At 34.7% G+C, this 12,939-nt stretch overlaps 1 protein-coding gene across 1 annotated transcript in view; it reads left to right on the top strand.

Moving 5' to 3' along the window:
* MARCHF11 (membrane associated ring-CH-type finger 11) overlaps positions 1-12,295 on the top strand; it is a gene marked incomplete at both ends in the record, with an annotated part of 30,019 nt that extends 17,724 nt beyond the window's left edge. Inside the window, 2 exons of the mRNA XM_082755371.1 lie at positions 4,715-4,907; positions 11,973-12,295. Coding sequence (XP_082611497.1) covers positions 4,715-4,907; positions 11,973-12,295 — 516 coding nt within the window. The remainder of the gene's footprint in view (positions 1-4,714; positions 4,908-11,972) is intronic.
* Between the last annotated feature and the right edge of the window lie 644 nt (positions 12,296-12,939).

Here is a 12,939-nt window from a genome sequence, read left to right as displayed (position 1 = left end):
TATCAGACTTCAGAATGACTCATAAAAGGAAGAACAATGGTAAATAAAAGATCAAAAGTCAAACATAATAAAGTGTCAGTAAAAGTGAAAGTGTACGAAGTTCTAAAGAGACAAAAATACAACGTTGCATTAAAATCAGAAGCATGACTTCTATTTTGTTTATGAAAGCACCATCTTCAAGGAAAGTTTTCTTTACTGTATATTAAGGTAAAAAAAATGTGTTCTTTTAATGGGCAAGAGGAATGGCATGGTACATTGTAGCATTACAGATATGGTGGGAAGGAGCATGAAATGGGATCCTATTTCACAGAAATTTAAAGGATTTTATGAGTCTGTCTTTGAAAAATTATTATTGTAGTTGTTCAAATACAAAATATTTAAAGTTTTATTTTATTTGTTATTTTTAAGCAAAAATCTTATCACCATATTTATTGCACTTTATAGAAGCCAACACTAAAAGGTTGTATAGATCTTTTTTGGTTGGGTCAATCTTAGATAAAAGAACTCTTACTGATTACAGAATGTATAGTCAGCAAATGACAAAAATGAATTAGGAAGTCATAATTCATAATCTTGAGCAATTAAGAGTTATAAGGCAAGATATATGAAGAAAATGAGAAATAGTTTTATGGAAATAATGGATTTAAATTATGGCATGCTACTAATGACACAATTATTCAATTTGAAATGTTAAATAATTCAGACTGTTAAATTCTAAATGCAGTTTCTCAACATTAACTATCACTGATTTATTTTTACTACATTACTTTTGTGACCTCTTTATTGAAAGCAGTAATTTTAACACTAAAAGGTGACGTGATTATAACAACATATAGTAGGGCATGCAGTAAGGTGAATGTTTGTAAGAAATCAAATAAAGCTTAAACGGCTTTTGGTACTATAAACAGAACCCTACTCTTAGAAAAAGTCTTCTGTTCTTCAGTGTTTGTCAAAGTGTATATTCACATGTATTAGTTAAACTTTGCATGAGAATTCAGACAGTAGAAAGCATTTTAATCACAACTGCTGTTCTTCAATAATCTTGTCATGAAATGCAATGCCACCAAACAATACAGTCCCATGTAATTCCTCTCATTGCCTGGTGGCTAATATTGTCTATGTCTACTTAAAGACCTAAGTCTTTTGTACTTATTTACATATGAATGGCCTTGTAACTATAGAATACATTCTTCACTACGTGAAAGATATGTCTGCCTCAGTCCCATCTGCTTGCTCGTTATAATTCATACCCAACTCAGGAAAAGTTAAGGGAAAAAAAATGAAGGCATGTATTTCCCAAGAGATGGCCTCAGAATAAGTTTCTGAACCAAAATTGTTTAGTTAGCCATTAGGAACATGCATAGTTTTGCCACTTGCTCTAAGAAGGGACATAAACACTAACCAAGGTCCCCAACTTGGTCGCATGTTAGAACTTAACATCAATCCGTATCACTGTTAACGGTTTTGGATTCTTATGGCAGGCTGCTTAGCGCTAGGAGATGGGTTACTAGTTTTGCATAAAACTCTCTGGACTTCTTGAATATCTTGTATCTTACACAATCCTTCTTCTCCTTTTACTGTGGAATTTCACCAATTAGTTGAATTTACAGATTATACAAATAAGAACAATAGGAATATAACTTTTATGAAATATATAATTTTATAAGGTATACCTTATATACCTTATTTATAGTTTTATAAGGTAACTGCTGACCTTCATATTGAGAAAGGTGGGGGAGTATAGTTTCTTTCGTACAGAAAAAAGGCAGCAGATACCACAAAGGACAAAGTGGCTGAGTAATAGAAGAAAACATCCAAGTCCTTTTAGAGGTTCTTGTTTTTTGTTTTTGTTTTTTTTTTTTTTTTTGGTTTGTTTGTTTGTTTTTAATGTTCTTTGATTTTTAAAGGCAAAGTAGTTAAGAACTTCTCTGGAAGGCTTGTGCATTTTCTCAGTAACTGGGGTGGCTCACCTTCCTGGTTGGTAGCATGCTAATATGCTGAATCTTTGGAGTTACTGAATTTATAGAGGTTGAGGGATTCAGTTACTTAGATTCTTTACAGACAATTCATCTGATCAGGAGAACAGCAAAATAACTAGAATACATAACTGAGAACATGCTAGGGTCATATCTATGTCTCTTAGGACTTTTCAAGGTCAAGATTTTCTATAAAGAAAAGGTTTGGGAAAATCAACAGATGCCCTACTGAGATCCTTTTGAGAACTTTTCATGAAAAAAAAGAAAAAAAAAAAAAAAAAGAGGTAGGAGTGGTTGATTCTGGTTGGAAAGGGGTGACAGGAATAGAAATTGCATGCCAGACAATACCAGAATAAAGAGTGGGCTTTATATCTAGACTGCACTCTATGTTACTCATCCTGAATGTTTGGACGACTTTTCCTTCTGTTCAGTGCTGTCTTTGAAAAATAATGATGAGTAACCTAAGAAAAAAAATACAAAATTCAAAATAAGCTGAAATGAAGTGAGCTCAGGAAATTGCACTGTCAAAGATCTGCTATTTATTTTAGTGATAGAACTTTTTTTTTTTTTTCAGTTTATTGTCAGCTTCTCCCATGAGTTTGACAGTTCAACATTTTGCATAACAGTTAATGCATAAAACTAAATTTTACTTCATGTAAATATACTTTGATTTCAGGCATTCTGAGCAAATATATTATGGGTTTGTCTCAAACTAATAATGAAAGAAAATAGAAAGAGATTCATAACCAAATTCATAACCAATGGCATTTTTGACAGTTTTCTGCCAGGTTACACTATGTGGCTTTAGCTGAGAAATGAAAAATAATTTTATTGAACATACAGGGGTATGAGAGCTATGAGAGCTCTATGAATTTCAGTCCTGACATTTAAGTCCCATATACAAGTAATATTTGAGTCATGAGAAGCTCACTCCATTTTGTCATGCATCAATTGTAATTGACCTTCCTTGACCTTATTTAAAAAAAAAAAATCCAAAGGAAATGAGTATCCGTAGTTGCTCTGCTGTAAAAAAGATGTTATTGAATATGAATAGTCCCATTTCAACCTTTAAGTTTAATAAAACAGCTAGTATGTGTTTAATAAGTTAATTATAAATTGATAGTATTTCAAGATACATACTTCACAGATTGTTGTATGGCTATCTTTTTGTACTGTTATATTCAGAAGGCTGCCAGAAGAGAAGGTAAGCAGGACCAGATGTGCAAATTAGGCAACAGCTAAAAAAGTCGATGAGAAAAGCTGAAAGAAATGAAAGGGCAGAGGTACACATCTCTCACCCAGGCTCTTCATACTGGTACTTGATGGGAGAAAGAGAGCTTAAGTGGTGGGTCAGACTGGGTATAAGAAAAAAGTTTTTTGACCTAAGGACTGTCAAGAAGTGGACCAGATTGCTCAGAGAAATTCAGCTGTCTCCATACTTGGAGGTTTTCAAGCCCTGAGCAGCCTGGGCTGATCTCATCACTGACTGTGTGTTAAGCAGCGAGATGAACTAGCGACCTCTCACAGCCCATTGCAACTTGAATTATTCTAGCTTCTTATGATCATACACTACTACTGTACTACTACTACGTACACTACATACACAACTGCTGGTTAAAAAGAAAGGTTTTATAAAGTAGCAAAGAAAGCAAAAATCATTACTAGATGGGAAAAGAAGTAATAAGTTCAGTAGCTCCTTCTTCACCTGTTCCCTATTGCAACCCTTGAAGTGGGCACATTAATTTTGAAGTGTTCAAAATTAGGAACAAAAAATATGTCAATCTAAAAATCCTGCCCTCTAGCTCTGGAATAGTTGGTGGGTATACAGTGTGGAGTCTACCAAATTAATTCAGACAAGGAATAGGCCAAGAAAGACCATATATACTAAGGGCAAGCTAAAATGCTTTTTTTGTTATGCTGTATTTTGGTCTAGTGATTCTTTGTTTTAACAAAATTTCATTTCTGTTCTTATCTTGACAGAATTCAGTAAGCATACTCTTTATATTTAAATCTTTTCACATCATAAATCCGAGTCATCTCACACACAGAGGATACAGCCTTCCCAGGAAAGACAGGCATAATTAAAGTGCACTGAAAAGAAATGTGCACACTACCTATATTCAGGGCTCTTCCTCAAACTTTGGGTTGCCTACATACTAGGCTGGGGGTGTCTCTTTGTACTGTTAGCATGGGTTTTTGCTGAGAACCCCAGCTCCCCTGGCATGCCTGGAAATAGCCAGGAACTTCTTTGATGAGCGGCAGGAAAGTGGAAAATGGCTTTTGACTTTGAGGGGAGTGGGATGGGAAGGAAAGGTGCCACTTTCAACTTGTTAACATAAAACCAGCTTAAGGTTGTCTTCCCAACATTGTTTTTATTCTGTCCATTAGCTTAGAAATATGAAAGACTGAGTTCAATTTCTAGGAGTATTTTTGTTTTGTTTTGTTTATGTGTTCAAAACAAAAATAAAACTAATAACTGTTCTGAAGTTCACAACTAGATGGTGATGTTAGTGATGCTGGAGGGGATGGGGAAGCAACTATTAGTTTTACCTTAACTAAAAGTAAAATAGGTAGAAAAAATATATAAAATGTCAGTGTCAAGAATATTAGTAAAAATCTATGAAGATATGTATAAATTTAAAAATCGCTTCTGATTTCAGGAAAAAAAAAAGTGGCATTGAATGTACAATCAGATAATAATAACATTTTTATCTTATACAACTTTGTTTCTCTTTTAGTGGCAAAGCATTACTATAACACTGGTTGAGAAAGTGCAGATGGTTGCTGTAATCCTAGGATCTCTGTTCTTAGTAGCAAGTGTGACTTGGCTTCTATGGTCAGCCTTCAGCCCCTATGCAGTATGGCAAAGAAAGGACATCCTTTTTCAAATCTGCTATGGAATGTATGGTTTTATGGATCTAGTATGCATAGGTAAGCTCAAAAACTTTCAACAGCACAGACTGTGGTTTAAGACTGTGGCTATCTATTTTTCTAATTGGTCACTCTAATTGATCACTCTAGTTCTTCGCAGATTTATTCTCAGCTGGTGCCTTCGGCAAATACTGCTTTTTAGAGTGTTACAAATACTGCAAAGAGAAAAGAACCAAAGACACTTTACTCTCAGATTGATCAAAGCATCTTAATGATGAGAACAGCATCAGGTTCAACTACTTGAAAATACAGACAGCTAGCAAAGTTCAGAAAGATAAACAGGTGAAAATAACAATGACATTATTAAGAGAATTAGTAAAATTACCTGCTATCAAGTTTTCTACTGATGCAGCTTTGTATTAGATTGTACCACCATGATGGACCAGAAAAGCCCCTAAGGATGTCATCAAATTGTGTGTCCAGGATTAATTTGTATGGATTTACATAGGTTGCTGTGCTAGTAATAGAAAAGAATGGAGAAGACAGGCTTGAGTTCTTTGTACATCATAAAAACAGTTATGAAACACATGATACTACTGACTATAATTTACTACACTATTAAAAAGTCTCACATCATTTAGCTTTAGCTAAAATGTTAGAAAGGAAAATACAATTTACTGCAAAGTATTTTGACCAGTTTTGAATTTTCTGATAATATACTGAGCCAGAAATGTTTAAATAGGAATCTTTTTAGTATTTTGTAAAACAACTTTGAACTGATTGCTGTAATAGCTACAATTAATTGCAGAGAGAGTTTAGTAACTTGGAGTAAAAACTAAACCACATTCTTAGAATTGCAGTTCTGCAGAAAATGCAGAAAGTAAAATGCTATATGATGCTAGCTTTTAGCTTTCTGAACGATAAAGGTTGATGTTATCTGATCTCTTATATGGGAATAATGAAGGAGGGGGCTGAATTCAACTCAATAAGGTGTGAAGACACAGGGTGATTCCTAAAATCAAGACTTTTGCTCCAACCATAAAGCCATATCATCTTTTATTGACACCATCTCATTACTGTAAGAATATTTATTTATATTTCAGCTGGATCACCATTTCTATTTGTTTTGTAATTTTTCTGAGAAGCCCACTCCAGAGTATTTTCTGACACAGACTTTCTTCTGTGAACCCAGATCTTCTCAGACAGAGAAAAAAAGATAAAGTTGGTCTGGACAGGTGCTCAACTTTTAACTGAAACAAACAAACAAAACTCAGTTACAGGTCCTCCTGCTATGTGCTGATTCTTGAATACTGTTTTTTTTTTCCTGCTGAGCACTTAATTTCTGAGTTTTTTGTCTTTGTTAAAAGAAAACAAAACTCCAAGTGTAGAGAAAATGTGCTTCAGGTATTCTAAGCTTTTCATTTATATGGAATTCTGTTTTTTCACATAGATTCCAATTTTCAAAATCTGCTTTGGTATGCATCAGCCAATTGGAGTAACCAGTTATTTTAAATGATTTCATGTCTTTCTGTTTCTTTGGTTATTAAAACACTTGAATCAAATCAATCTAAAAGTCACTGAGTACTGAATTTATCTACAGAAGTCAACTATAGTTAGGTGTGCCTTCAGTAGATTGCTACATGAGCTAGGTGGCTGCCCTTTAAGTCAGTCAGGCTCCTGACACCTCTGACCAGGAAGCTGAGCTAGCATGTACCTCAGACAGCTGCAGAGCATCTAGCTAATGGGCACCATGCAGGAACAAAGGATGCATAACTGGCTTCATCCACCAGATAAACTGACCAGCCTGTGAGGACCTAAATGCATCTTTTACAGTCCTATCATAAAGAAATACATGCAAACTTTTACATCACTTCCACTGAAACTGACTATAAGTAAACATATTTGAACACTGGTTTTGTAATTATGAAGTTCAGTGCTGATATGACTTAACAGCTAACTATGTATCTGGAAATTCAGAAAGTGGCTGTTTGGTAATTGTAAAATTCTGATAATACAGATTCATTCAGCCTACTCAATCTGCTTATAATTTAAAGTAATCTGCATTCTGCAGGCTTGTAAAACCAAGAATTCTTGTAACTTTTGAAAATATTTATTAACATATTCAATTTTATCTTTTTATTTCATCAATAAATGAAGGATCTTAGATGGATAGTTTTAATTTAAAATCTTTTAATAAAGTTCTCTAATAGATTAATGTAATTATTATTCATGAATTATGTAAAAACACAATAATATAAATTATGCTAATGACTTCCAAAAGGCTTTTACCATTGCACAATGCTTATGGCCAGACACAGTTCTTACTCAGTTATGTCCTCTGATCTCGTATGTATTTAGTCATCAATGACATTCTCTCAGTTCAAACTTAGTCTTACAAAGGATCTGCAAGGAGTGGATATCTATACTCCCGCTAGAGTCTGTTTATTTCATTCAAAATCTGTGCATACATATGGATTTGCCTGTGCAGCACCCATTCCAAGACAAGTAAATGAGTGGTACAACCAAAATTTAGTCCAACTGCCTTCAGCTGCATCTCCTTATAGCTTTGCATTAACAATATGAAATTTTTTGGTCATTTTCAAAATGTAAATAGCTCTATTTTTTTGCTATTATTTAGCTCTATATTTTGTTGTGATCATTTTAAAAGCAGTTTGCCCAAAGGTAATGACATATTCACAACCCTTTACACATTCAACTTTTTTTCTTACCTTTTTTATTTTTCTCTGGCTCCCACCTATTCTGTTCCTCTCAACCTTTTTTAGCCTTGACCTTTTCATTATCTTTATGTTTTTCTCAGCCTTACAACCCTTTTCAGCCTTAAATCCTATTTCAGCATCCTCTTCTTCTCAAAATCCAACTTTATCAGCCCCATACACTTTTTTGACTTTCGCTTCTCAGAATCTACCTTTTTCTCAGCCTCCCACCCTATTTCTCCCACTGTTTTTCTCTTATCCTTCCACACTGCTTCAGTCTCCACTTTTTCTCACACTACGACTTTTTACCTCCCAGTGTTTTATGGCTGCCAGTTATGCTCCTTATGAACCTCCACTTTTTTTGAGTCTCCCATCCCTTTGGGTCCTCCCATCCTTTTTAGGCCTCTACTTTCTTTTCAGCCTCCACTTTTTCCCAGACTCCATTTTTTTGAGCCTCTCACCCAATTTCAGCCTCTACTTTTCTTTTTTTTACCCTCTCACCTCTCTTTGGCCTCCACTTATTTATTTATTTATTGGTCTCCCACCCCTTTACAGCCTCTACATTTCATTTGGTCTCCCACCCACTTTCACTACTAACTCTTTCTCAAGGCTTATGTTTTCTTAAACCTGCACATTTTTTTTTTCTTTCTTTCTTTTTTTTTTTCTTTTTTCTTTTTCTCAGCTTCCTCAGCCTTCTATGGCCTCCTAACACTTTTTGGCCCCCCACCCACTTTCAGCCTTGCAATTCTTTCTGTCCCCTCTCCCCCTTTATGTATCCAACCACTTTTTCACCCCCATGTTTTTTAAACCTTTGCATTTTTGTCAGCCTCTAATCCTTTTTTTTTTTTCTTTTCATCCTAACATGTTCTGGGCTTCCCACCCCTCTTCATATTCCATTTTTTTTCTTAACACCTACGTTTTTGTCAACATCCCACTACTTTTTGGCCTCTCACCTTTTTCAGCCTCTCACCCTTTTTCAGCCTTCACTTTTTCTCAGCTTTAATTTCTTTGTTTGGCCCCCACCCCTGTTTTGTTCTCCTACTTCTTATTGGCCTCCCACTCCTTTTTCCACTTGAACTTTTTCTCAGACTAGTTTTCTTTGGCCAATGAAACAATCCACTTTCAAGCCCTCTTTCAAGCCTCTTTGTCCCTGACTGCCCCAAATACTTTGCAACATTTGTGTAACTAACTCACTTAGTTGTAAAAAATGTACAGGCAGAAGTTCTTGCAGGTGTTTAACTTTAATGTTTTAACCAATTTATTGCCTTTTTTTTCCCCAATGGTTGAAGCTATTTCTAAAGTGTCTTTTACTGCCCAGTAAAAATTTCTTTATGCTTCTGAGAGTACCATTCCTAAATGACTGTAAGAGAAACTAGCGTGACAAATAAAACAGCATAAGAAGCTAATACCACACCTGAACAAAGATGTGCCCTTCTTGTACAGACATTCAGTATGAAAAGGCTCAAGTGTTTTTGTGACTTGGGATATGAAACCCTATGGACAGAGCAACAGAAAGAATTTCATAGTACTTTGCAATAAAAGAACAAAAAATGACGTCCCCATAATCCTGTTGTCTGGCTCCCATCACAATTGCTATATTTTAGAAATAAATTGCGTAGGTAAAGCCTTCTTAGAGCCTTAGCACATCTTGCCAGGTCCTTCATCCCACAGACTCGGTCCCTTGTAGATGTTACATGGACAGAACATCAGAGCAGCTAACAGCACTGAATTCTAATACTTCCTCTTCGGAACGTATAGGTCAAACAAGGTATTCTGCTGATCTGTGATTTTTTCCTATAGGACTGTACAAATACATCCTCTGTGCTATTGAAACCATGGTATTTGGAACAAGTTAGTATAATTCAAGGATGTATCTTTTTTTTTTTTCTCTTCTACCCCGTTCATTGTTGTGGAACTCTTAAAAAGATTCTTTGCCAGTATCTTACACCTCCACTTTAGTGACTAACTGCATATATTCTGAGCATCAGAACTTCTCTGTAACTGGAAAATCACGTCCAGCATTTAAACCTTACCCAGATTTCCTCTTGTTTATGCCCTCAGAATTTTTAGTGCACAGTTTTGTTTTTTTTTTTTTCCCTGAAAGTATCTTACAAAAGAGACAAACAAGTCCTGGCATTCTTTTGCCTCTTCTACATAGGGCTCTTTGAATATGTAGTTTTATCAGATAGGAAAGTAAGTTTTTGAAGAGACAAGTTATGAAAGCGTTTTTTTTTTTTTTCCACCTTCAGCATTGCCAAATCTGACAGCTTTGTTTCAATCCTTGCAATATTTGCTTCTTTATTCCTTAGCTCTTTTAGAGCATATGTGAACAACAGCTTCCATTTTAAAGACAATTTCTCTTCTTTACCATTGTTGAGAAAAATCTGAAAATATAATTTCAGTAAATCCTGAAAAACTCAAAAACAGGAAAAAAGTTCTTAAAGAAACAGACCTATGACTTTTCTGTCCTAATTCTGGGGCGATACTTCTTAATCTTTAAGTGTCTCAATGATCCTTCCTCAATTGCATCCTTCTGTGTTCTGAAATACGTTGTTTGGGTTCCAGGGCAGAGTAGGCAGGTATCAGAAATCTTTAGATTGGGGTAAATAGGTTCTCTCAATTTTGCTTCATCACAATCTTGAGGAAGATTGGACTGAAAAATAGTATGATCTAAGGACAGGTAGGGGGAAGGTACAGTTATGCTTTTGTTCCACAGGAAATCCATCAGAAAAAAAAAATAAAAAAAAATCTTTGTCACAGCAATAAAACCATGGCTTATTTGGTTTGCAGATTTTGTATGTGATCAAAGGTCATTTAGCCTGTATCAGATGCTTCAATGAATTCTAGGCAACTTGAAAGGCTTGGAGGACTACTACATCTGAAATCACGTCCTTCTGCATCTTTGTGTTTATCCATCTTTCAATGTAGTGCTCTTTAAAAATGTATTAGGCTAGGCAGTGCAAATCATTGCACTTGAATCCGCAGTTTGCCTTTCATATACATTTTATTAGCACCCTTTCTGCTTGTGTCATCTTTCTTTGAATGGTTCTTTTCGTGTATCAGTTAGCCCCACTGAGAGACATGCTTAAATCATGATTTTGTTGTGTAGTAACAGGTAATATACAATCTCTTGTGATAAAGAACTGTAGCCTGTGACACCACAGTTGATAATAAAGATTTTGCAACATATAGAAAAATTTTAGGCAGCAAACACTCTGGACAATTAATTTATAAATGTGTTTGGGTAGGCAGACTGCTCTCCTCTCAAAGCAGAGAGTCAGAGTGAGCATATGACATTACTCAGAACCATACATGTTGCCAGGCCTGCTGAGGAACAGAGGAAAAAAACAATAAGGCTGAAGCTCCATGAATTTCCTGAGTAAATCCATATTTAAATCACTTATGCACAAAAAATGTGCATATAAATATATATAAAAAAAATGCAAATATGCATACCTATGAAAAAATTAAGAATTTCATTTAAGTAAGCAAATTGCTTGCATGCTTACAGTACGTATTAGCTATACGGAAGCTCAGAAGCAGATTGGTCTATTTAGGACTCCAGATAAATTATATTTTCCCTGAAAGGACCATCTAAAAGAATTCCTGGATCTCAACAAAAAAGGGTGATTCTTGATTTTTGTCTACTAAATTTTGAAGCAAAAGAATGCCCATCATCCTTGCCATGCTCATCATTCTTAATCATAACATGTAATTTCTTCTTGCTCTACCAAAGCAAGAAAGTCATTACTCTTGCAGCTGTTCAAGGTTGTTGTAATTCTTCCATGTTCCCAAAGTGAAATAAGACGGTGAAAACAGTTACATTTTTTTGTAATGAATTCTAAAAAACACTGTTGAACAAATGTAAGACTATTACAGAAAGTCTGACTTAAAGATCTACTTAAACGAGTAAAAACATCAATAAATAGGACTTACTGTGAACAAGGATAACACCAGCATAAACAATCAATTTACAAATCTGCTGGTCAGGTTGATTTATATTGGTTTACTTAAATCTAGATACATTTTTCAGTTAGGCATGCTCAGATAATTCCAGTATTGGTCATGTTGAGCTTCCATTCAAAATAATTTTATTTCCTAATTATAATGACTAGGAAGTTTGTGTAAATTTTGGATTTTGGTTAAGTATATAATGGAAGGGTTTAAAATCGCTATAAATATCCAAGGACACTAAATACATGCATGTTCCCTTCCCTAATCTTAAACACATGGATATTATATTGCATATGTATAATTTATTTGAATTATCAGAGTTACAAGCAATTTAATGGATTCTGGCAGTTGCCAGATTCGTTACAACATGGTATTATGAAGTTACAGCTTTATTTGCTCTCGAAATGATATTCAGTGACATTTTGTAAGAACTAATGCTTTCTTTTCTTAATTTCAGGACTTATTGTACATGAAGGTGCATCTGTTTATCGAGTGTTTAAGCGCTGGAGGGCTGTGAATCTACACTGGGATGTGTTAAATTATGATAAAGCTACAGATATAGAAGAGAGCAATCGAGGAGAATCCTCAGCAGGAAGGACATTGTGGTTACCGCTGACTGCATTTAGAAACAGAAATTTAGTTCACCCAACACAGTTAACCTCACCAAGATTTCAGTGTGGCTACGTATTGTTACATCTATTCAACCGCGTGAGGCCTCAGGAAGATTCATCAGAGGATAACGGCTCTGGGGAAGTAGTGATGAGAGTGACCTCAGTGTAATGATTACACTCACTGTGCTACACAGATAAGGATAATGTGCCCTGATGTTACAGGGCTTTGGAATGTAGCTACAATGAATGGAGAAACCATTAACACTTGAAAAAAATACACATTTTTTAAAAAAATTAATGCTTTTTATATGATCAGCTAAATCACAAATACATTTTTTCTGAAAAAAAAAAAAAAAAAAAAACACCAAAAAAAACAATCAAATCCTCTTGCTTTTTATATAGTCTGGTTTATTAAAGCTTTTGTCAATTTGTTACCTGAGGTGTATATGATATAGTTTAGCTCTTAGGTCTTTGAATGCTGAAGAAAGTCATTTTTAAGTAATATATATATATATATATTTAAATGTATTTTCTTAAATTCTGGCTTTAACCCACTATTGTTATTTTTCCCACTTTCATGAGGATTAAACTGGAAAACCTCCTTTCAAAAAGAAAAAAAAAAAAAAACAAACACATTGACAGAAGTCAAGCATGCTTTTTTTTTAATGTCTTTATTTTGTTTCAGTTCAGGTTGATGAAAGTAAGTAAGGGATATATTGTCCCATGCTGTTAAGAGGGAAGACAAGCAGGTGTTCTAAAAATGTTAGGGAAGATGCATACTCTTCTTTTAGCTCTCCCGTGGGGATGTTGATA

The sequence above is a fragment of the Aythya marila genome, assembly GCF_965140915.1.
Source record: "Aythya marila genome assembly, chromosome: 2".
NCBI lineage: Eukaryota > Metazoa > Chordata > Aves > Anseriformes > Anatidae > Aythya > Aythya marila.
Note: the sequence above shows the minus strand (reverse complement) of the source record. Positions and strands in the feature narration are given on the sequence as shown.